This window comes from Lycium barbarum, chromosome 10 (assembly GCF_019175385.1).
Source record: "Lycium barbarum isolate Lr01 chromosome 10, ASM1917538v2, whole genome shotgun sequence".
Taxonomy (NCBI): domain Eukaryota; kingdom Viridiplantae; phylum Streptophyta; class Magnoliopsida; order Solanales; family Solanaceae; genus Lycium; species Lycium barbarum.
Window position 1 is genome coordinate 5,998,447 of NC_083346.1, and position 25,615 is coordinate 6,024,061.

The following is a 25,615-nucleotide window of genomic DNA, read 5'->3' on the forward strand; positions in this document are numbered from 1 at the left end:
CTGTGTTCCTTTTCGTTATCTTGTTTGTTTATCCTATAATATTAGCTCCATTCTCTCTGAAAACAAAATCATTTAGTATTTGATGAATGAAATTCTAAATCCATCTAGAATAAATGTAATCAGAGTTCCAACATACAAGGTATATGATATAATTCAAATAAATTTATTGATTTTCAAGAATTTTGGATTTTCAGACTTTTAAGAATCAAACCTTAGAATTTTAAGATCTTGGATAGAGCGGGTAATATTATTGAAGGGCGTGGTGAGAGGTTGTGATCCTTCTATCCTTAATCGGAGGTCTCGTTCGAACCCTAAGAACATAATACCTTTTCAATACGGTTGAGCCCCCGGAACCAAAGTATTACTCCACAAGTGTTCCTTCCTAATGCGAATTCAAATTAGTCGAGACGGTGAATTTCAAATACCAAATGGTTAATTCGTTTAGATTTTATTAATTTCCAAAAATTATGGACTTTCAGAATTTTAAGAATCAAACATCATAATTCTAAGATCTTGGGATAGAGTGAGTAATATCATCGAGGGATGTGGTGAGATAGTTATATATAACTCGTTCGAACCCGGGACTAGAGTACCTTTCGATAGGGCTCAAGTTAGGAACGCAGTATCTTTCAATAGGGTGCGCTTTACTCCCTCAGTTGTCTTTCCAAGACGAATTTAAATCAGTTGAGCCAATAGTTTTAAATACGGATTGTTAACAAGTTGGTGTCATACTTTCGACAATGAAACATCAAGAAGGTATGCATTGCCCTTTGAGTTTTGTCAACTTGTTTGGTGAGGTAGTACATCTTTTAATAAAAATATAACCTTTTTAATTCACATAACTGCTTCTATGAAGCCTGCCCAAGGTGGGTACAAGGCTCTCATGTTATTAGTCACTAAGATGCTTTGTGATGAAAATGAAGCACGAACATGAGTTGCAAATAAAATATTTGAACCAACGTCAATGATTAAAAGGCAATTATCAAAAAGAAAAAAGTTTTGTGACTATTAAGCAATTCTAATATCAGATTGTTGGTTGGTGTTTAAGTTGTTGGAGATCAAATACTTTTCTTTGCAACCTTTTGCGGTGGAAATTTCCATGAAGTCGGTGCTGACAATTTTTGAAGATGAAAAACTCAATAACCAAACTATGGCGTTTGGCCATGAAAACCAAAAACAATTTTACTTTCTATGGAATTTTTGAAGTTGGAGTTGGAGTTGTGTTTGGTCATAGTTTTTACAAATAATATTTGATTATTAAAATGTACTTTTCCTAAAAAAAAACATGAAATATGATTTATACCTCAAATTTCTAAAAACTAGCAAAACCACCCAAAGCAATTAATAAACATAACCAGTGTGAAAAATAGAGCAATTATACTTGAGATTAGCTTATGGAGTGCTCAAAACCGATGGTTTCTTTCAATCAAAAGGCCGCAACTGGGAGGCTTACTGGTAGGGCTGCTTATCGGGCGGATCGGATGGATAATTACGCTTAACGGTTCGGCTTAACGGTTATCGGCTTTTAAAAGCACTAATCCGCTAGCCAACCTATAAGATATCGGTTGGTTCGATATCGGGTTAGCAATTATCGGAGGTTATCGGGCAGTGTATCGGTTAAATCTTAAGAGAAAAATGAATGATAAAATCACATGTAGTCAAGGAAATTATCTGCCTTTAAAGTGACTCAAAATGTAATAGTTTCACCTTATTTTACACTGTCCGGGTTATAAAAGAAGATACTGATATATCCCCAAAAAAATGGATAGGAATATAACCAAGAAGATTGAAATGTTGGATTCAATATTAGTAACAATAACGTAGCAAGTAGCAATTTTTTTCCAAGAAAATTAACAAACTACAATATATGCAAACAAGAAACAGGGAATGAACTAATTGATAGAAACCAACTTTCACAATTAACAGAAACAGAGATAAATATTTTAGGTTGAGGCTTTAGCTTTAGGTTTACAAATTCACAATACCTATTTTATATGTTAGGGGTAAGAATATAAATATGACAAATTCTTAACGGGTTAACGGTTTACCCGATAAGAAAATTGAGTAATCCGCCTCCGCACCGATAAGCCGTTAACTATAAAAATTTAATCCATTTTCCAACCGCTAATTCGATAACCCAATACCAAGAAGCCAATAAGCCAATTTTACGGTTGGGATATCGGTAGCGGTTCGGTTTTGAGCAGCCCTACTTACTAGTGTACACAAAACATATAGCATCTCTAAATATGGTTTTGTTGCAAAATTCCCACCTACTTCTTTTCTTTTAGAAGCTTTTTAGCACCTGATGTGCAATGTTGTTGGAGTGGAGAGCAACTGAGCAACATAAGTTGCCTCTGACCAGTGAAAAAAGTTGTATGAACTTTTAGGGTAAAAATTGAGCACATACAACCTTTTGCGGTAAAAATTGAAAACGGAAAAAAAAAAGAAAAAAGTAGAGGTTCAAAACAGAAAATGGAAAAAGTGAAAAAAGTGAAAAACAAGTTTTGGTTGTTTTCTAAATTCTATTTGGAAATTTTATGGCCAAACAACATAAAGTGAAAAAATATTCCGGAAGAATAAAATGGATATACAAACAAACTCTTTGTTCTTTTGTCAAATGGAACTTTTTATAAGAAAATTTCTTACGACTTTATCATTTTGGAACTCTTTTTGCTTCACTTCACCATATTATTTACTTAGGAAACACCGAATCACTATATTTGGAAAGGAAGAAGCATATATGTGAACGAGCACTACGATAGGAAGTGGGGTGAGATGTTTATTTCGCTTATGGTTATCTAGACTTAAACAAGATATATAAAATTAATAAATCTCAAAGGAAGATGAATCATTTAAGTATAAATTTTGATCAAAACCCTTAATCAAAATATAATTAGTCAAGTAATAGAGTGATCAAAGTTGAGACAGTATGACTACCAGGAGAATGCACGCTGGAACAAGTATGATCCCTCTACCCTTACCCTAAGATCTTGAATTCATGTATTGAGAATGAACAAGTTTTTAGTAGGGAACGCTTCCTCTTAATTGGTCTTACGCGGTGAATCATAAAAGTGAACTTGATAAAATGAAATCTCTGTCCTAGATCTCCTTTTAATAAAAAAAAAAAAATATTTGGCTTTGCCGGGCTTAGCCAGGGAAGACTATTCGAACAGTAATAGGTTTGAGAGCCAGCTCAAACCATCACATAGGGTGTCCTCAATATAAAAGATAATTTCAATTTATATACGTAATAAGCTTTCTTTTATATCCTGAAATGGAGCATTATAAAAAATAATAGGCAAGGCATTTTAACACTTACCGACGAGGTCCTATCGATTAATATTAGACAAAAAAAATTAATCATGTACGCTAATACAATTAGATTCATTCTTCATGTACAAGCTAGGGATAGCGATCTCATTTAAGATCGGGGATTATGGGATCCTTTTCTGTCAATGGGAAGGTTATCACACAAAACATACTTCTAAATAATTGTCCTGAATTAATCGGATCAGTAAATTCTCCGGATAACATATAATTAGGCAAGAACAAGATAGTATGCGATATAAGGAATTAAGGATCTGAAAATTTCTTTTTAATGGATCTACGCCTAAATGGTGGGCTTTATGGGATTTCTTGGACCCATTAAACCCAAATCAAGTCATGAACCAAATTGTGCATCGGGTTTATTAGCTCATTTAGAAGGGGTGATTTATAAGAATGGTCTTAGGAGAGCGGTGATCTTGAACTTTTTACCCTGCTATTTCATAAGCAAAACTTCAAGTTCAACAAGTTTTGATTTTTTATCTTGAATGTTCGCTCATGGAATAAGGGGGGATAAAAAGTTCAAAACCGTTCATATCCAAATCATTATAAGCGAGCTCGATTGTGCGTATACTACACAATACAATAACAACATATCCGGTGTAATACCACTATATATTAAACAATACTTGAGTGGGATTATGCTAAAATGTTTTTATGGAAGGGAAGTGAAATGCAAGATTTTCAAAAAATCATAAGAGACTCGCAGCCCACTTTTGTAATGCAAGAAAGTAATATGCTCATTTCAAAAGGGCCATAGCGTATGGCCCATAGGGAGTTAATTCACTAATCTGTTTTTCCTTTTACCTTTCCTTCTAAAATCTTTGTTTGTCATATCAAGATGAGGACCAGTACTTTCCCAAATATTTTACTCTATTGCACACAAGAGTTTTGAAATTTATGGTCTAAAATAAGGAATTGACACATTTGTGGCTATATCATCTCATTAATACTAAAATGAGAAGTTTTTTAAAGTAAAGTATGACATTCTTTTGAAACAAATTAATGAAAAAACATGATATATATAAATTGAGACAGACGAAGTAATATTCAAGAATGACAATCACAACACTACCGAAAAAAACGTAAAAATTTGTGAGGCCAACTAAACGATAGACTTAACTTTAAAAAAGGATTTTCTTCCGTCTCAAAATAAGTGTCACCTTAGCAAAAAGAACTTATCCCAAAATATGAATCACCTAAGAAATTCAAGACAAAATTTGACAAGTGTTTCCAACTATGCTCTTAACATTAAAGTAGTCCTCTATAATATTGCTCAATTCTCAAAAAATATTTAATAAATTGAGATAGTTTAATAAACTCCACATTGTATTTATTGATTTCTTAATGGGCATAATTTTTACTAAGGTGGTACTTGTGGTACTTATTTTGGAAAGAAGGGAGTAAGAAATTAACTACTACATTACTAAATTATTCTTCCTTGGAGATAATTAGCAACTCAGCCGCACCACCGACTTTTATTTTTCATGTCTGCTTCTTTTCTACTTCAATTATACAGCAAATCAAAAATTTGTATGATAAGAACGAAAATCTACTCAGACCTACCCCACTTTTACAACTTCAAAGGAACGTGCCGCCATCCATTCGATGCCCTTTTGAACCACCAAATGACATACTCCCTCCGTTTCCGTTTCAATTTATGTGAACTCATTTGACTAGACACGATATTTAAGAAAGAGTTAAGACTTTTAAAATTTGTGATAAATTTAAAGTAAATCTTGAATATTTGTGTGGCTGTAAATCATTTCATAAAGTGAATTTATTTCCAAATTAGAAAAGTGATCATTCATTTTGACACGAACTAAAAAAGAAATAGACTCACATAAATTGAAACCGAGGGAGTATTAGATTCCAATTAATGCAATTTGTAAAAGTCATGCAGATCACGTTAGATGGCATTTCAAATACTAGTACTTTATGTCCTACGTGGATACACCGTGGAAAAGTCATCTACATCACACGCTACAAAATTGGAAAGTTGTTATCAGTTAGGCAGCCTAAAGCATGTTATATTACATCACATCCATTTGACCAATAGTTGATTCACGAAAGAGTTAATTCACATTGGATCTTTACATCAATTTATAAATTTACCATAGTTAAATCATAAATCAAAGTAAAAGTATGTATTGATTAGCTATGATTCATAAATTAGAGTAAAAATATGTATTGATTAACTATGATTTAATGATAAGAGTATATATAAAAATATGACATTTAAGTATTGAGTGCGGATAAGTTTTTACTTTTAACTTAATATCCCAACACTACGTTGCTAAATTGAATAGCAACAACCAACATATTTGATTAGATCATGCACCCTAACAGATAGGAGAATTGATTTTTTAATCCTTTACAAACTTTTTTTAATTTTATGACTCTCCCACAAAAGATCTTCATTTTCTACCGATCTAAGAAAAACATATAAGAAATCTAAAAACGTCATTTTCTTTCTATTCAAATAGTAAAAGGGCGGATCTCATTTCCTCAAAAATTCAAAAGCGATATGGTAAAGTGTCAATGTAATTACTACAGAAAAGTGCCTCCATAAATCCAACTGTAAAGTATGAAAAGCAGAGCAAAAAGTGTCTGATCCCAACTGTACTCATTAAGAAGAATGCTTTAGCATAGCAGTTGGAAGTAGTGAATGGTACCAGACAATATTTTTTCCCTTTTACAGTCAAAAGTTTGAACAAGTGATATGGAAAGAGGAACAACAGACAAGAACTTTCATTATGACTAAAGAAGGGCTTATCCAAATGTTAGGGCTCGGTTGGTGGATGACATAAGCTGAAATATCCCAACATTAATTTTTTATACCAAACAAAATATAAAATATATCTCAACTTAAAAGATGGATATTCCTTCTTATCTCACTTATCCTGAGATTATTTTATACCATCTAAAATAATTCCAAGAGATGGAATAAATTAATCCCGAGATAATTTTGGCTACCTACCAAACGACCCCTTAGTATTTTACACTATAGCTTCTTCACTAAGGAGCAATATCTACAGGCTACAGCACTAAATAAGTTTCAAATTTCAAACCAAGACATCATAAGAGAATCGACAAGAAACCAGACAGCTTGTTAGTGGGGGGATATGAATGTGTTGCCCCACCCCCTCTGAAAAATTATTATTAATCCAATTAAAAGAAAGGGTAGGCCCCTCCTTACGAGAAAAATGAACAAAGTGAGTGGTCACCTTGCTGGCAGAATTAAAAGTGATGTACTATAAAAATTTAGAGCCTATTTGGATAGGTTTATGACTATAAGCTTAAAATAGCTTATAAGTTAAAAAAAAAAAAATAGTTTAATTTTTTTTTTTTTTGACTTACAAGCTGTTTTCAACTTATAAACTGCTTTAGATAAGCTAAGTTAAATGGGCCCAATTATTTTTTTGAGTTTATTTTAACCACAAAATGACTTTAAACTGGTCAGCCAAACACTCAAAAAAGCTGAAAACAGCTTATAATCAACTTATAAGCCAATCCAAACGGGCTCTTAGTAGAACAGACACTTTATGACTAAATCAACCATGCAATAGGCAAGTCATTTCAGATGGGACAAACAAAGCAGGGATTCTTATTTACTAGTCATTCAGTCCCAAAATATTTGTCATTTTTTCTTCTACATATTCAAATAACATAAACTTAACCAAAATTTCAGAATATACTTTTTCACCAAGAGTTATGAGAAAATTGTCACTTGTAGTATACTAAATTAACTTTAGAGAAGCAAAACGTGACAAGTACTTTTAAAACGGAGGAAATACCCAACAAACAAAGAATTAACAACCCAGAAACAGAGCAGAGCGTTTTTCACAAGGGTTGTTACATAAATATAATGCTAGATTAGTTGTCATACCTACCTAATAGGAGTAATAAAAGATGAAAACTTGAGGTCAATGTTCATATGGCAAGACACAAGAAATAAGGTTCTCAGAAACTTCAACCTTGACCATATATCACAAGAAATAATGCCTAGTTTGGCACACAGTCTTTGAACATATATCCATGTAAATATGAAATGGAGAAGCTACCAGTAGTAGATCCAAATTCCCAATAAGTCATTCCTTTGAGAAAAAGGAAATTATCCAAATACAAGAAGAAATCCACAAAGAAACAAACAAAAACAACAAATTAACAAGGGTTGATTTTAGGTATTACAAATCACAAGATCTAGAACTAACAAAGAGCTGAATAATTCAGACAATTAATAAAAAAAGAAGTTACAACAAAGGCATATTTCAATCCTAAAGAAATTTCACCAGTTTACTGCTGCTCTGCTCATTCATTATTATCTGGTTTCGGTGCTGCTTCTTTGATCTCATCAGTTCCATCATCCTGAACAAGATTCAGCAAAGATGCAAAGATTCATAAAAATGCTCAAAGAATGACAAAAGAAAAACAAAAATCTTATTAACAATACAAGAAATATGTATAAACCTGCATATCAGAGGTCCATAAAGTGAGGTTATCGCGAAGAAGCTGCATGATCAGAGTGCTATCCTTGTAGGATTCTTCACCCAATGTGTCCAGCTCCGCAATTGCCTCATCAAAGGCCTTTCATATGATCAAATCAACAACAAAAATCACTTTTTTCATAACATCAAACCTTATAAATCATTATCAGAATATCAAACTCAACTGATTCAATTTCATCAAAACTGTATGTAAGAGTATTAAATTACAAGTAATTATGCTAACATTCATTAAGATAACTAGGTCCATTCATGTAATTGGCAGTTAGACATTGCAATAATTAAACTATTTAATCAAAGACATTTTTCAGTTTTCCATAAATCCTTGCAAATTCACATAGAAATTATGAAAACAAATGTGATCTCTTCACTGACCTGTTTGGCAAGATTACAAGCGCGATCAGGAGAATTCAATATCTCGTAGTAAAACACAGAGAAATTAAGAGCAAGACCCAATCGGATTGGATGTGTAGGCGCAAGGTCAGCATTAGCAATATCCTGAGAACACAAGATCAAATGTAACAATTTAGCAAAACAAAAAAAAAACTCGAATTTGAATTTTTTTTCTGTTAACAAGCAAAAATAAAATGGAGAAATTCTCAAACATATGCATCCCAACTTAAATTATTACGCCAAGTAGAGCCCTATACACAAGTAATATACAACATTATACCTGAGGGAAAGTATTATACATAATGTATTAACCGTGTTTATACACAATTTTTTTTTTTTAATAATTGATCTAATATTACCTGCCGGCACCCGTGGTTAAAAGTTTAGTTATTTACCAAGTGGAACAAGTATCAATTCTTATTAATGCATTTTTTTTTTTACCAATATTCTAAAAATCCTGGATTCGCATAAATCAGGTAACAAACTCAAAGAATGGGCTATGACGCGTAAATATTTTCAAAAAAATAGACATAGAGCGTAATTTTTTTTCCCAACCTGAGCAGCTTTGTAAGCAGAGAGAGTATTCTCGGCAGCTTCTTTTCTCTCAGCACCAGTTTTAAACTCAGCTAAATAACGATGATAATCTCCTTTCATTTTCAAATAAAAAACTTTAGAATCACCAGTAGCAGCTGATCCAATAAGTTTAGAATCAAGTAACTTAAGAATGCCATTACAGATCGATGTTAATTCAGTTTCAATCTTAGATCTGTATTCCTTTATTGATGCCACGTGTTCTTCGTTACCACGTGATTCCTCTTTTTGTTCAATTGATGAGATTATTCTCCATGAAGCACGACGTGCTCCGATCACGTTTTTGTAGGCTACGGAAAGAAGGTTACGTTCTTCGACGGTTAGTTCGGAGGTTTCGCTGTCGGCGAAAGTAACGACTTTTTCCATGAAATCTACCATTTCTTCGTAACGTTCGGCTTGCTCGGCAAGTTTCGCCATGTACACGTTTTCCTCGCGTGGAGACGCCATTGATGTGAGAGAGAGAGAGTTTTTTTTTTTTTTTTTGTTTTTTTTTTTTTGTGTAGAGAGAGAAATTATGGAGAAAAAAGTGAGAGCGGTTTATAGGATTGGAACCTCCACACAGTTTAATTTTTGTTAGTGGGGAAGGGAAGGGCTTTGAGGTTTGTGGGTCGTTGAATTCATAGATTGGTTATTAGGTGGGCCTGGTAGCGGTCTTTGTGGCTGATTTACACAAATGACCAAATTATTTAAATTTTGTTCTTATTTATAAAAACGGAAAAGCGACAAATATACCACTGTATTATGAGAAAGGGTCAAATATAATGGTGGAAGAACAAATAGAGGGGAAGGGGTAAAATGAGTTATGACATCCACCTCATCAAATATTAGTGTAGTTCATCTTGGACAATTTTAACGGAGGAGGGCTATATTTGAACCAGTGGTTTAACAACAGGGACATATTTGAACCCAAAGTATAACGAGAGGTATATTTGACCCTTTTCGCTTGGGAAGTGGACAGTGGGAACATTTTTTGCGCGGATTGTCCTTCATTTGGGGTAGTATTTTATTTTTTCCCTTCAGATTGGTGGTCTTTAAGTTTTATTCTTCGCCTAATGCCCCGAGGTTGTGGGTTAGACCCCAGCTCAATAAAACAAAAAACAAATTGCATGGCACATATTTGGATTCGCAAAGCAGAATTTTGCAAAATTCTGCCCATGAGACAGAATTTGAAGGCAAAATGCTGCCTTAAGGCAGAGTTTTGCCACCTTGCGATTTTTTTTAAAATTTTTGACTGAGTGGGGGTTCGAACCGGAAACTAAGGAATTTTTAGCGAAGGGGAAAAGTTAAAGACTACCAATTTGAGGGACAAAAATTAAAGACCACCCCAGCGAAGGACAATCCTGTAAATTGCCCCAGTGGGAAGGGATTTGGGCTTTGTGGGCCGTTTCCTTCATAGAATGGTTATTAGATGGGCCTGGTACGTTTCCTTCGTAGATTGGTGTGGGCCTGGAGGTTTCCTTAATAGATTGGTGTGGGCCTGGTAGCGGCATTAGTGGCTAATTACACAAATTTGACTATAGTTTTGTAATAAATTTTTGGCAAAAATCATAGATAGCCCCCTAATCTTTGTCATATTTTCCCCTGGGTACCTAAATCGAGAGTTGTACCTATTAGGTACCTAAATCAGTCCAAATTCGATCTCATTGGATACTTTTTGCCTACGTGGCGCAGCAATTGAGTCGGGGGTGGTCTTTAATTTTTGTCCCTCAAATTGCTGGTCTTTATTTTTTATCCTTCGCTTAAAAATCTTTGTGTTCCGGGTTCGAACTCTGGCTCAGTCAAAAATTTCAAAAAAATTCTCAAGACAGAGTTTTACCTTATAAGGCAGAGTTTGTCTTAAGGTAGCAACTCTACTGTTAAGGCAGAGTTTACATGAAACAAACTCTGTCTTGCGAATTTTTTTAATTTTTGATTAAGCGAGAATTTGAACCCGAAACTCTAGATATTTTCGATCACTTTTTTAAACGAATGATGGAAATTAAAGACCAAACAATTTGAGGGACAAAATTAAAGACCAGTGTCTTTGAAGCACAATCCGCGCAAAAAAATGTCCCCAAAACCACTGAGCCCAAACCTACTGCAGTCGGGTTCTCTTTGTAGCCCAATTTCAAATACTCTTTTCAAGGTTTCTCCTTTCTCTCCTCTCCATTTCTTCCTCAGGCGACATCCAGTTGTAAGTTCTCCTTTTCATCTCTCTATTTGATTTCAATGCTTAATTACACTAATTGTGATTAGTGTTGTAATAAATGAACCTTGAACTTCGAAATTTGGCACTACTTTGTGAATGTTACAATTTAATTCTATGCTCTATTGTTTTCTCCCTATAATAATGGCTGCAAATTAGTAATCTTTGCTGCATATATTTATCCTAAAACAATGAAAACGAAAAAAAAAAAAAAAAAGGGCATATGTAATTAAACGTTCACAGGAAGTCGGGAACCCTGTAGCTTTTACCGAGACGTTGTAAATGTATTAAAATATCTATAATATTTGACTGTGAACCCAATTATTATTGTATATTAACTTGATCGTAGGTATCCATAAACTTCAAATCCTGGATCGACCTCTGACTTACAATTGGTGAATATAAAACTCCAGGCATTTAACAATGATTTGATTTAATGTACCCGTTAGACATATATCACCTTCTGTCATGTTTAGTGTTTAAAGAACTTGATAGTTAGTGTCAAAATTTAGTCAAGGTTATTCTCTGAAAGTGGGGGTTAACGTGTTTCTTGCTAACGGGATGGTTAATGGGTGTTTAGGAAGATATATGTGATTGGCCTCAAAATTTAATGACATCGGCCTCCTTGCTCTCGTTTTATTATTAGAGTAATTATTCAGCTACAGAGATGACTAGTTAGTAGTTAATCCAATAGGGGTATCTTACTTTTCTTTTTGCGCATTTGTGGTACTTTGAAGAATCTGAACGAAGTACCTATACATGCCTTTTTGACACGGTAAATGATCCATGTAACTTAGGTAGTTACTCGAGTGTGATTGGATCTTTTGTCGAGTTCTTCAAGGGATAAATATATCATAATAGAATCATCCTTTTATCCATTACTCAATAAGTTAAATGCGGTATCGCATCTGAATTCACAAAGGTAGGGGTAAGGTCTGCTTACACCCACCCTTCCCAGACTCCACTTGTGGGATTATACTGGGTTTGTTCTTGTAGCGAGTCATATTTTGCTCTTCATAAACGTAATTTTCGGAGAATCCAGAAGATATTTTTGGATTATATTTTGAAGAGTAATTAATCCTTATATGTGCCAATATCAATAAAAAACCCTGATTTATTTATTCATCTATCCACTGCTTCTCAATTAATGAAATTTATTTTCAAGACATTAGTGTGCAAGTGAATTTATTTCCTGAATTCCGAATCATTATGTACTTGTTAGATTGTTAGATTTCAATACAACTATATTTTCCACATGATGCTTTATAGTCACACGTGGTTCCTCCTTGAAGAGCTCGTTGAATCTGGTGTTAATGCCAAGAACTACAGAAACACAATTTTTCAGTATTAGGAACTTTAAGAAAAATGGGTGCTGTATGAATTGATCCAAGAAAAGATGCCATTAAAGTGAGTTTTGTATGATTATTTTGTCTTTGTTTTTCCCAATTATTTCGGAAATGATTTGGAAGCATACAAGATCATATACATACAAAAGAGAAGATATTGGAGAGACAGAAAGGCAGACGGTGTTGCATCAGCTCTCTCATTAAGACTGGATCTTGCAAACGATGTTCCTCCTAGAACTCTAGAGCATATATCTTTCTTATATATGCAATTTTCTATTTTCTGATTAACTTACTTTAATATTAAGAGTTGTCCGCAAAATACTAATTGATCGTGGCCCTTAAGTTCATGCATGATGTCTTAGCTTAAGGTCTTGTTGAGTACTGTATTCCTCTCTCCCTCACCTTTTAAGGTTCAAATATGCCTCCATTTTGCTTTTTCTTTTTTCCTCTATACAAATATTAAGCTCTCGTCGTCCATTTGTAAGAAGAAATGTCTGTGTGTGGGACGCGGAGGTTTTTTTTTGTGTGTGTAGCTACCTTCCTCTTTCCCATTTCATTTGTGCCATTGATACTCTTCTTTCATGGTGGTTTCGCTGATCTGTTGCTTGCACCTCTCTAAGGACACTTGTCCTTGTGTATGCTTTATCTTGCCCTTAACTTTTATATTCACTTCATTCCCATTCATATCTTTTTGTTGCAAAACAAGTGCAAAGATATGTAACAAGCAATTTCTTTTTGCATGTTATTTATGTTATCTTTATGAGAAAAACAAAACCAGTTCATTGACCACCAAGCCCTCTGTAATTCCATTTTCTTTTCCTAGAAAATGTATTCCTTCTCCAAGTTCTTACTGGAAGTATTCATAATATCCTTTCCACTAAGTTTAAAAGGGGAAAATATAAAAAAAACTCATCAATGCAGTCACTAAGTTTGTAGGATGCTCGGTCTTTGTATGTTTATGCTGTAGCTCAGCAAAAGAGATGGAGCTTCTACTATTATTTGATTTTCAGTTGGCAACAACGTTTATGGTGTAATCTCTTATTAAGTATTAGTTTGTGATGATAGAAGCTTCTCAAATTAATGATTGCGTTTAACTGATAAAATATTGAAGATTGAGTTTAACTGATAAATAAAATTGAAGATTGAGTTCCAACAGGAGAATCTTGCTGTTTGTTACTACTGGGTAAGAGAAAATGGGGTTTTGGAAGTGTGCCTGATATTTTCTAGACAAATACTACCCTTGATTTGTATTATTGTTGTCAAGTATTTGAACTGATAACTTTCCATCACTATTCTCTGGAAGGATTAAGTTTTAGTTAATTGGTAGGTTTACCGGTAGTCAATATATGTTAGGAGTCTTTAGTCTTGTTAGAGATTTATGTCAGTGAAATATTGAGAACTTCTAATCCTAGGAAACCTTTTTTTTTTTTTTATAATTTTTATGACAAGGGAACCCGCAGCCGCTACCCTTTGGGTGAACACATGGTAAATCCCGCTCCTATGCAATAGCTCGCAAACCACACGCAGAGCGACTAGCTCGACCTAGAAGGCAAATCTCCTATTGTTGTAGGCAGGGGGTTTCGAACTTGAGACCTCCATTATGGAAGCCTCATGCTCAACTAACTGACCTAGCCTTGCGGGTAATGCTAGGGAACCTAAATCTTCAAATATTCAATTGAGACGGGTTTAAATGGAACATGAATGTGAGAATTCATATAGTCGAGCCCAACTAGATTGGGATTGAAGCGTAGTTATTGCTGTGTTGTATTCTCAGGAGATTCCAAGCAGGGGTTTTACTTCGGCTTTTACTTTCTCCTCTCTTCTTTATGTAGTGAAAATATAAACACGAGAACAGAAAATCTTTGTAATCAAATAAAACCTAAGGTTACTGTGAGAGTTTATTCTTTTTGTTGTTATCGTCGTCATGTACGTTTGCATTTGGTCCAATATATGCTAAGGAGTCTCTTAGTCTTGTTAGATATTTATATGCCAGTAACATGTATAGGACTGCCATGCTAGTCAACTTAAATTTTTACGTATTGGATTGAGACGGGTTTAGATGGAGCGAATAGTGAGAATCCATATAGCCCACCTAGATTAGAATTGAGACATAGTTGTTGTATTCTCAAGTAGGGCTCTTACTTTTCCCTCTCTTTCTGTGGTTGAAAACATAAATATGAGAACAGAAAGATCTTTGCAACACCTGCAAAGGTGGCTCAATTGGTTGAGCATGGGGCTTCCATAATGGAGGTCTCAGGTTCGAAACCCCCTGCCTACGACAGTAGGGGATTTTCCTTCTGGGTCGAGCTCGTCGCACATGGCTTGCCTAGTGAGGGTTATCTCTCCTGTGTGGTTTGCGGGCTATTACATAGGAGCGGGGTTTACCCTGTGCGCACCCAAAGGATAGCGGCTCCCAAAGGATAGCGGCTGCAGGTTCCCTTGTCATTAAAAAAAAAAAAAAAAAAAGATCTTTGCAACCAAACAGAACCTTAGGTTTCTGTGAGAAAAAAAACTAGTGTTTAACACGGTCTTTGATGCATGAAAAATCTACTCCTAACAGCATCTTACAGTCACAGCACTCATGAAGTCCTTATAACACATCAGGTTACCACTGGTGCATTTGGTGCAACAGCACATATAGTCTTTATAGTCAAGAATTCTTTTAGCGCTATGAGTTGAATCTGGTTATTGTTGACTATTAGATAAAGTTTTCCATGGAAGACACTGGGGATTTTGTAGGATTAAGCAAGGACTGGCAAAGTCTTGGGTATGTTTCTGTATAGTGACTCGACAGATAAATTTAAATATCAATACATTCCTCTGGCTGTGTTTTTTAATGCATTAAACTATTAAGTGGTCAATATTGTTAGTGTTTTGGCCCCGCTTCGAACTTGCAAAGGTTCTATTGAGCTTTATTATTGAGTCTTTTCTTGTCATTTCGTATGTTATTAGGGCATTTTGTTAAATCTGGCAAATGTTGAGTTAGAAACGCTGCACAAGGAATTACGTTTTGACACGATTTATTCTGACTGATGCTGCAGGGATAAAGGACTATGGCATTAACTTACTTCAGATCATTAAGAAGCATTAACCTTCCGAAGGAGGTTATTCAAATAGGAGGCTGCAGAACATTTGCTGTTGGTGGTAAAAAGAAGGGTGGAAAAGGTGGTGCAGCTGGAGATGGTCCAAAAGCGTCGACAATTAGCAAGGAAGTCAAGGCCAGTACAGTAGTTGGGGCGAATATTCTCAAGGATGGAGCAGATCCAAAAGTGTTGCCCGATTCAGAATACCCTGATTGGCTGTGGCACCTGCTGGATAAACGCCCGGCACTTAGTGAACTAAAAAGGAAAAACCTCGAGTCTCTCCCTTACGATGACCTCAAACGTTTTGTCAAGTTGGATACCCGAGCTAGGATCAAGGAGAACAATTCTGTTAGGGCCAAGAACTGAGATTTCCGCCTGAAGTTGAGTAGACTCCAATGCTCAGTAGTAGGCTTTTTACCTGAAACTATTAGTTGGTCTGTTGTGATTTTAGACATTATTTAGGATTTAGCAGTAGCTTTAATTTTGTGTACTACCTTTTTCTTGATTTCCTTAAGTTCCTGTTACTATTCTGAACATGATTGAGCTCTTGGTTAAAATAATTTTGATATTTTTGGCGGAATACATTGCCCTTAAACTTAACAGTAATTTTTATTTATACGCTCGAGTTACGGCCTGTTTTGGATTGAGCACCGGAACACTTGATAACAATTTCTATTAGAGACTTCTTGCTCAAATTTTGGAAGAACTTTTGCGTGTGTTCTTAAGCATCTATTACGTAAATAATTAACCACTTAAAAGGTCACATCCTTTAATTTACACATCAGCCTTAATTGACACATGCATGAATGAATCAAGGAATAAGGGAGTAATTAAAAAAAAAAAAAAAAAGGTATATACTGTAATTGCAAAACAACACAATTAAATTTTTTTACTCATCAACTGGTCTTCCATTAGGTTACAGTATTTTAGATTTCTTATTAATGTTAGCTTTTGGGATTTCACCGGAGGACATGTTGAGATCGAGCATCTTTTTCGAAGAATAAACTCTGCATGAATCTGGAATAAATACTCCACTTGTTTTTATAAAAATAGACAAGGTTTCTGAACAGAAAAATATATAAATTATAAGAAACAGTAGGAATATAGGCATGTATTGTAAGTGGGGAAATAATAAAGAAGATTCACGCCCACAGTGAATTAGCACTTGGTTTTCAAAATAATACTATTAGATTAAGATAACAAGAAACGCGTTGAGATTATAGATAACGCTTAAACTTGACATGTTTTGTAAGATAGGCATATAAACTTATAAGGTGACCAGATAGACACTTAAACTTACTCAAAGTGTATTTTTCAAGTTTTTCAGTTGTTTTGAAAACAAAAACTATATTTTTCAAACACTCACAATTTTCATGGCCAAACAAGCCCTAAATATATCACAAAATAATTTTTTTAAAATGCAAAAATAAGGCAAACGCATATACATGAGACTATAAATGTGCACTTAAACCAATAAATACTCGCTAATCGCAATTTTGCAGCTTTCAATTAACTTGGTTTTTTTTTTACACTTGAATAATTAAAAAACAATAACTTTAACCAATAAAAATCCTTAAAAAAAGAAATTTCAAATTAAGAAATTTCTTTTTTTTAAGGATTTTCTTCTCGGCTTTACAGTTTTCTTAATTTGAAATTTCTTTTACACTTGAAATACTGAACTTAGAAATTTCTTAATTTGAAATTTCTTTTTTTAAGGATTTTTATTGGTTAAAGTTATTTTTTTTAATTATTCAAGTGTAAAAAAAAATCCGAGTTAATTGAAAGCTGCAAAATTGCGATTAGCGAGTATTTATTGGTTTAAGTGCACATTTATAGTCTCATGTATATGCGTTTGCCTTATTTTTGCATTTTAAAAAAAAAATTGTGATATATTTAGGGCTTGTTTGGCCATGAAAATTGTGAGTGTTTGAAAAATATAGTTTTTGTTTTCAAAACAACTGAAAAACTTGAAAAATACACTTTGAGTAAGTTTAAGTGTCTATCTGGTCACCTTATAAGTTTATATGCCTATCTTACAAAACATGTCAAGTTTAAGGGTCCATCTAGGTATTAAGCCAACATAGTTAGAATAATTAATTATGATAGGCTTAATACCTAGATGGACCCTTAAACTTGGCATGTTTTGTAAGATAGACATATAAACCTACAAGGTGACCAGATAGACACTTAAACTTACTCAAAGTGTATTTTTCAAGTTTTCCAGTTGTTTTGAAAACAAAAACTATATTTTTCAAACACTCACAATTTTCATGGCCAAACAAGCCCTAAATATATCACAATTTTTTTTTTAAAATGCAAAAATAAGGCAAACGCATATACATGAGACTATAAATGTGCACTTAAACCAATAAATACTCGCTAATCGCAATTTTGCAGCTTTCAATTAACTCGGTTTTTTTTTACACTTGAATAATTAAAAAACAATAACTTTAACCAATAAAAATCCTTAAAAAAGGAAATTTCAAATTAAGAAAACTGTAAAGCCGAGAAGAAAATCCTTAAAAAAAGAAATTTCTTAATTTGAAATTTCTTTTTTTAAGGATTTTTATTGGTTAAAGTTATTGTTTTTTAATTATTCAAGTGTAAAGAAAAAATCCGAGTTAATTGAAAGCTGCAAAATTGCGATTAGCGAGTATTTATTGGTTTAAGTGCACATTTATAGTCTCATGTATATGCGTTTGCCTTATTTTTGCATTTTAAAAAAATTATTTTGTGATATATTTAGGGCTTGTTTGGCCATGAAAATTGTGAGTGTTTGAAAAATATAGTTTTTATTTTCAAAACAACTGGAAAACTTGAAAACTACACTTTGAGTAAGTTTAAGTGTCTATCTGGTCACCTTATAAGTTTATATGTCTATCTTACAAAACATGCCAAGTTTAAGGGTCCATCTAGGTATTAAGCCATTATGATAAATTGTAGTAACCTCTAGAAGCCGACCTAGATGTTGGTTTTGTAATTTTCACCATTCGCACAGAGAGAACTTTTTGCATAATATCTATATACTCTATTTTAATTTATGTGAATCTATTACTATTTGAGAGTTTACAAGGTGGTTCTTTAATCACATTTTTCTTACATCTTTTCTAAATTATTTGATTTATAAATTATCATGACTTATAGTACTTTTTATGTAGTTTCTAAATATATAAATTTTATTTTTATAAATTTGAAATATCTATATCAAAATTTGTGGTCAAAGTTATAAAGTTTAACCCTCATACTCCAAAAAGGTTCACATAAATTGAAACGGAGGGAGTATAAGAAAGATTAGGGAACATGTTTAATTCGAGGTTAATAAATTGTTGTGAAAAATGAGTTTAATATCTCAAAAAGAAATTTTAAACTTATATCCAAATTCGTGATTTTAATATTATATTGATGAGTCATTATTTTGCAATACAAATGTAATCTTTAATGGTCTTCTATTTGCAATCAAATTGAGCAAAATTATAACCGAATATTTAATACATTAAATAGCTCTAATGATAAAATTATTATTTTGTGATCAGATTTATTATATACGTATTTGACTATTTTAAGAGCCTTAATAGCTACTACATTAAATCAATTTGAATGGTCTCTGGCAGTTGATGATAGCCTTGAATGGCTTTAAAGTTGCATGTTATTAGCTTTGTTTTGTAACAGACCCTTTGTCATTTTATTGACATTTACTCCTTTTTGTGGTCATTGGACTTTGCTCTTTATTAGCCTATTTTGGTCATTAGTATATTCTTATAAACGGTGGGTATCTCAGTTATTTGAGGGTATGACTTTTTGTTGCATATATATATATATATTATAGTCATTTTCCTTTGAGAGAGAGACAATAAAAGAAATACTTCTTACAATATTATAGTGTTGGGTTTTGTATAAGATAAATCTTTGTTAAATTCTGACTCCTAGTTTTGTACTAGAAGAGTTTGTTGAATCCTGGGGGATATGCCCATATCGGGTGAAATATCCTTAAGGACAGTGCCATTGGCATGCCTCAAGCTATGAAGAATTCTCTACAAGTATTCGCGATCAAGTATTTTCCTCAAGCTTAGAAGAAGTTCCTACAAGTGTTCGTGATGAAGAGAAGTCCCTATAAGTGTACGTGATGAAGAGAAGTTCCTACATGTGTTCACGATGAAGTATTTTCCATAATATTTCCAACAATCTTAAGGATATTTTTATACTCTATTCTTACGAAGAATACGGTTTATAATATTTCCAACAAGGCATCTAGCGATAAATATTACTTGAACTACTTGGAGGACAATGGGGATGCACTTGGTGGAATCGGTTGGTCCACGACAAGTTTGGCTGGGAAGTCAAGTATGTTGCTGCTGGCCAGCCTCTTGCTGCTAAGTTCCTAAGGCAAGGGAAATGTCAGTAACCATGCACCTGTGTTTGGGAAGTAAACAAGAAGAGGCTGAGAACTTTATATGTGCATGTCTTGGAAAGGCTAATAAGGTATGACAATATTTTATGTTTGTATTTGGAGAAAAGAAAATGTGGTTAGTTGACACAAAGTCAATAAGAAAATCTTCTGTGAAAATAACTATAATTACATGTGTGGCAAACTAAGCCATTATATCTCTCAATGTAAAAGAAGATTCGGAGAAATGATAATCCCGCTAAGTAAAATAAGTGTGGCTAAGCGGATGATATAAATTATTGTGGTCATTTCTCAAGTGAATTCTGTGGCTAATGTGTGAGATGGGTGTTACACTTTGTATATTTGTGCTGACAAAATTATTTCTGCGTCCTACACCAATGTTGAAGAAGAAGAATGAAAATATAATGGTCTTGGTGATTCGGGAACTACTTATGTTTTTGGAAATGGAAAATTCTTCTTAAACTCACATTTGAAAAACATTGGCATTAATTGAAGTGGTACATGTTTCTAACATCTGATTCAACTTGAGTTCTGTGTGATTATTAGGACAAGCTGGGTACATATTTTATTTGAGTTTGATAAGGTTTATAAAAAATAACGTTTTTGTGGGTGATGATGAGTACTGTAATCATGATTTATCTGTGTTTGATAATTTTTAAGATGAAAATATTAATACTTTGTTTCCTTGACTGGTTCATATAATTTATTTCATATTAGAGTTGAATATGTTAGTTTTTTCTCATATCAAGAAAATACAACTTTAAGATTGTCTTATGCTGGAAAAACAGATGTCTACAGTTATAATTTTAATGAGACCTTAACATAATCATCTGAATATATTTCTAACTTTAGCTTTGTCCTTCACTAAACTTGTTTAATAGTCATTATATTAATTTATTTTGCAACGTCTGTTTAGTTCTTTAATTTGTAGCAGACCTATAATAATAGTAGCTTTGAACTCTTGGGTGTAAATGTATATGATGATTTGATTGGAATTCAATGGTAAAAACGTATTTGGTTATTTGAATAGCGTTTAAAGGTTTTTATTACATTTTAATATTGAGATGTTGATTTAGAGGTCAACTTTCTTGTGGAAAGACTATTCAAAATATTTGAAGTTGTGGGAGTGTCTTGCTAATGTTATGCTACTCAAATTTTGAAACAGAAAAGTATACCTGAGAGGTAGCACTTTTATGGTACTAAACATAGTGAATTTTTGGAGTTGGTTGGTAATGAGACTTGGTTGGTAATGAGACTAAGTGGTTAATAGACCTCTCAGTGAGTATTCTAATTGAAATAAAGCCAACATCTTTTGTGTCTATACATTGTGGTTGTCAAGCGACAATAACTGTAGTGAAATATAAAATTTTCAATGGCAAAATAAGACACATTTATTTGAGACATAATGTGTTAAAGCAGCTGCTATGAGAAGAAATTAATTATGTAAATTATGTGAAGTCGGAGGTGAATCTGATCAATTCACAAACTATAAGAAACATCGAGGGGAATGAGACTTTTGTCAATTGAGAAGATCAACAATGATGGTAACCCAACCTATGTGATTGGAGATCCCATGAACTAGGTTCATATGGGTAATAACAAGTCATTAGTTGATCAAAGTGCACTATTAAATTATGTTCCTTCCTATGGTGTGTGAATATAGTGCAGTTCTGCAAGGCAAAGTGAGGCTGAGTTATAAACTCTTAATCCATTATCATATCCTTTATAGGTGGTGTATTGCTCCGCAGAATACACTTGATGGGTGGACCTATATGAGTGTCGAGTGGTGCCGCTCCTATGAAATTGTGACAGATTTCTAGAGCACTCATGAATACCAGGACACGCGCATGGCCTCTTAGCGCAAAACCGCGATAACGACAAAGATTGTGCAAGTATAATGTGATAGAATAAGATGCTGGACTTACAAAAGAATTCTTGGTTCATAGAAGTTCTGAACTTCACCAATTATTCTGTAAGTATAATCTTATTTTATCTAGGTTTGGTTCATAGTCTACGCGACACCAGATTCGATGCATTGTATTCATATGTGGAAACCCAACAAAATATTCTTTCTACTTCTTTTCCTTTTGAGATATGTGAAAACCTATCAAAACTTTTTATTTCATTACTTAATATTCTTTTTGAGATATGTGGGGGATTGTTGTGAAAAATGAGTTTAATATCTCAAAAAGAAGTTTTAAACTTATATCCAAATTCGTGATTTTAATATTATATTGATGAGTCATTGTTTTGCAATACAAATGTTATCTTTAATGGTCTTCTATTTGCAATCAAATTGAGCAAAGTTATAACGGAATATTTAATACATTAAATAGCTCTAATGATAAAATTATTATTTTGTGATCAGATTTATTATATACGTATTTGACTATTTTAAGAGCCTTAATAGCTACTACATTAAATCAATTTGAATGGTCTTTGGCAGTTGATGATAGCCTTGAATGGCTTTAAAGTTGCATGTTATTAGCTTTGTTTTGTAACAGACCCCTTGTCATTTTATTGACATTTACTCCTTTTTGTGGTCATTGGACTTTGCTCTTTATTAGCCTATTTTGGTCATTAGTATATTCTTATAAACGGTGGGTATCTCAGTTATTTGAGGGTATGACTTTTTGTTGCATATATATATATATATATATATATATATTATAGTCCTTTTCCTTTGAGAGAGAGACAATAAAAGAAATACTTCTTACAATATTATAGTGCTGGGTTTTGTATAAGATAAATCTTTGTTAGATTCTGACTCTTAGTTTTGTACTAGAAGAGTTTGTTGAATCCTGGGGGATATGCCCATATCGGGTGAAATATCCTTAAGGACAGTGCCATTGGCATGCCTCAAGCTATGAAGAATTCTCTACAAGTATTCGCGATCAAGTATTTTCCTCAAGCTTAGAAGAAGTTCCTACAAGTGTTTGTGATGAAGAGAAGTCCCTATAAGTGTTCGTGATGAAGAGAAGTCCCTACATGTGTTCGCGATGAAGTATTTTCCATAATATTTTCAACATAAATTTCAACAGGTGATTTGGTATCCATCGTTCTTTATTTCTTATATGAAAAAATGATTAGTGACGATAAGGTAGGTACATAAATAAATCAGGACATAACACATGTTATTTACAGTTTGATTTGTGTTTTTATATAATTTTATTCCTTTTTTTTTTAACTTAAACTTTATTCCGTTGGTAAAAAGCACCCTCAGAGATGCCACGTTTTTACTTCACAAGAGTATCAAACAATTAGCAAATTAGCAATCTTAAGGGATGTGAACGTAGAGAATGTATCCAACAAAAAGAGAGAGAAGGATAAGCGTTGTTCCATGACCATCTGACGTTATTAATTTTTAAGTGTTAATTAACTGGATAAAAGTTAGTGGGAAATAATTGAATAAAAGTTAGCAGAAAGTTCGTTTACATTGTCTTTAACAATTGAAATAGCATAGTGAGTAACTCTTTTTTGTCTTTTGGCATACGAGATAGATCAGTCTATCACCTAGCTTAGGTTATAAACATCATGTCGGAATGTACACGGCTTCATAGACTCCCTAAGACACTTGAACTTAATGCTCTGATATCAAGCTTTGTTACGCCCCGAATCATGGCCTAGGCATAATACGACACTCGGTGCCTTTTTATAAAAGTATCTCCCGCTATGAATTGTCTGAGCAAGTGCATGTAAACTATAATCATCATGAGCATCACCCAATAATCAAAGATTACTCGTTTTCCTTTATAATAGTGTCCACCTTCCACCATCAAAATATACAAAGCTGTGTAATTTTATATATATTTTTAATATATGCCTGAATTTAAACTTATGTTAATAGGTCATAGCCTAAAAGGTAGTGCCGTGATTCAAGTGGTGGATAAATAAAAGACACGAGTAGTATAGTTTAATTGTGTCTGTCAATAAGCAAGCTCAGTAACTACTGATATGTGGTAGATGGACACTACATCAATAGAGGTTAATCTCCCTTTCGGCCTTTTCCTTGCTATCAGAAAGAATTATCGTTATCACATTCTGTTTAAAATACGTGGCAGTGGTTGACGTCCCATTAATTGAAATATTTGGTCTAGAGAACGTGATAGCTAATTAATTGTGAAAGTTGGTTTTTCACATCTATATGATTCAAAAGACCTATAAAATAGAAGTTATATTTATATGTTGCAAGTTCTAACTGCATATGTAATTGAGAGATTCACTAATTTATTTACTTTTTTTTTCACACTAAAATAAAGAAAAGGTTCATATTACTTACGATTGCATCGACAAATACAAAGAGTACAAATCAATAAAGTAACATTTCATATGTTGAATGTCTTCACATATTACGTACACTATCGAGATAATGAAACTTTTTTTGCTAGCATCTATGGAGATTTAAACTTGACTTCATTTTCTAGCTACCGCAATTTGCAAAGCTTTAAAACAAAACAAAACAAAAAATCGTTATTTTATTTTATTAAATTAGGAATTTTTTATGCGGCAACTTTATAATATGTTTACACTACTAGAACATTGTCTTGTAATCAATTACTAATAAAGATTCTTTACTTACAGCCATTATCAAAATTATATCATACAAAATACAAATATATAAATCTGATTCTTCTTCTTGAATTTGATCACGTGAAATGCATTGATGTAACATTACCAATTTGACACCCCAAAGCCAAAATATAATCCAAACAAAATCATTTGGATTGATAGCCACTAAATAAAATATCCCACCCACCGTACCTAATTTCATAATTGTACCCTCTATGGCCTTTACGAAAATAGTCCCACCATTTTCTACAATGGCCCCACACGCCCACAACTTTTATCATATGCAATAGATTAATGAATTGGAATTACCCTAATCTCCTTCCCCATTTTCCCTTTCTCTATCCTAATAAATAAAAAAACAATTTAAAAAAAAATCCGTATGGCCCTGCCATCAAAGGTTAAGGTGGATCATAAGTGTTTGTGTAATTTTAAATTAGAGTTTTCGATTTAAGCTTTGACATAAAGTAGAGTATGTTATGCATCATGGTATTCCGAAAGTAAATTTATCAATACAAAGTCGTATTGAACGAGCTCAAAAATAAATATCGAATGAAAAAAGAAGGAGAGACAAATGGTCATAAATGTTAATTCAAATGTTAATGATACTAGTTAAAATTTCAGTGATCTCTTAACTACTATTTCCGCAATTTATTTTACGTTATATGATGTTATTTAATTAGATAAAGATTTTAAATCTTATTATATAAGTACCAAAAATACCATTAAACTTTTAGGGTAAATATGTTTTGACATTTTTATGAGTTTAAGAGCGTATCATCAAGGATAAAAATGCAAGATTTAAAAATAAGAACTTCATAGCATGCTGGTATTCTTTCTAAACAGATTAAAGAAAATAGATGAAACACTATTATTCAGTTGGATTTTATAATTCTGTTAGTAATTATGTACCCTTTCCAACTTGACAAAAAATGATTGAATTTGAAATAAAGTGATCTAAACATTTTTAATGAAATAATCCAAAACGTAAATTTTCGACTTGCGAGTTGCGTCCCAGATTGCCGTAAAAAATACTAGTATGAAATTCCAATGAAAAGTCTATCAGACACGTTATCATCAATCCAATTCAGACAAATTTTGTCAGAAAATCCCGTAAATTTTTCACATTTTTTTGTAATATCAATTTGATTTTACTCCTTTTACATTCCAAATTTCCAATCCCTTTATATCAATCCCTTATGTTTGATTGACATAGT

The 25,615-nt window shown here is 33.0% G+C and overlaps 2 protein-coding genes across 2 annotated transcripts; one reads left to right on the forward strand and one right to left on the reverse strand.

The window, feature by feature from the left end:
• Window positions 1–7,391: 7,391 nt before the first annotated feature.
• Window positions 7,392–9,373, reverse strand: LOC132614164 (14-3-3-like protein 16R). Its single transcript, XM_060328543.1, has 4 exons — window positions 8,778–9,373; window positions 8,205–8,327; window positions 7,795–7,911; window positions 7,392–7,692 (listed from the first exon to the last, which is right to left on the reverse strand). Exons 1-4 carry the CDS (start codon window positions 9,258–9,260, stop codon window positions 7,636–7,638), a joined length of 780 nt encoding a protein of 259 aa, XP_060184526.1. The 5' UTR covers window positions 9,261–9,373; the 3' UTR covers window positions 7,392–7,635.
• Window positions 9,374–10,836: 1,463 nt separating this feature from the next.
• On the forward strand, window positions 10,837–16,007 carry LOC132614846 (large ribosomal subunit protein mL54-like). The gene is made up of 2 exons (XM_060329397.1): window positions 10,837–10,986; window positions 15,386–16,007. Exon 2 carries the CDS (start codon window positions 15,398–15,400, stop codon window positions 15,791–15,793), a length of 396 nt encoding a protein of 131 aa, XP_060185380.1. The 5' UTR covers window positions 10,837–10,986; window positions 15,386–15,397; the 3' UTR covers window positions 15,794–16,007.
• Window positions 16,008–25,615: the final 9,608 nt, after the last annotated feature.

Coding starts and splice junctions, on each gene's coding strand:
- LOC132614164 (XM_060328543.1), bottom strand. CDS start 9,260: ATGGCGTCTCCACGCGAGGAAAACGTGTACATGGCGAAACTTGCCGAG. Junction 7,912..8,204: donor CTTGTAATCTTGCCAAACAG/GTCAGTGAAGAG, acceptor ATCATATGAAAG/GCCTTTGATGAGGCAATTGC. Junction 7,693..7,794: donor TATGGACCTCTGATATGCAG/GTTTATACATAT, acceptor AATCTTGTTCAG/GATGATGGAACTGATGAGAT.
- LOC132614846 (XM_060329397.1), top strand. CDS start 15,398: ATGGCATTAACTTACTTCAGATCATTAAGAAGCATTAACCTTCCGAAG.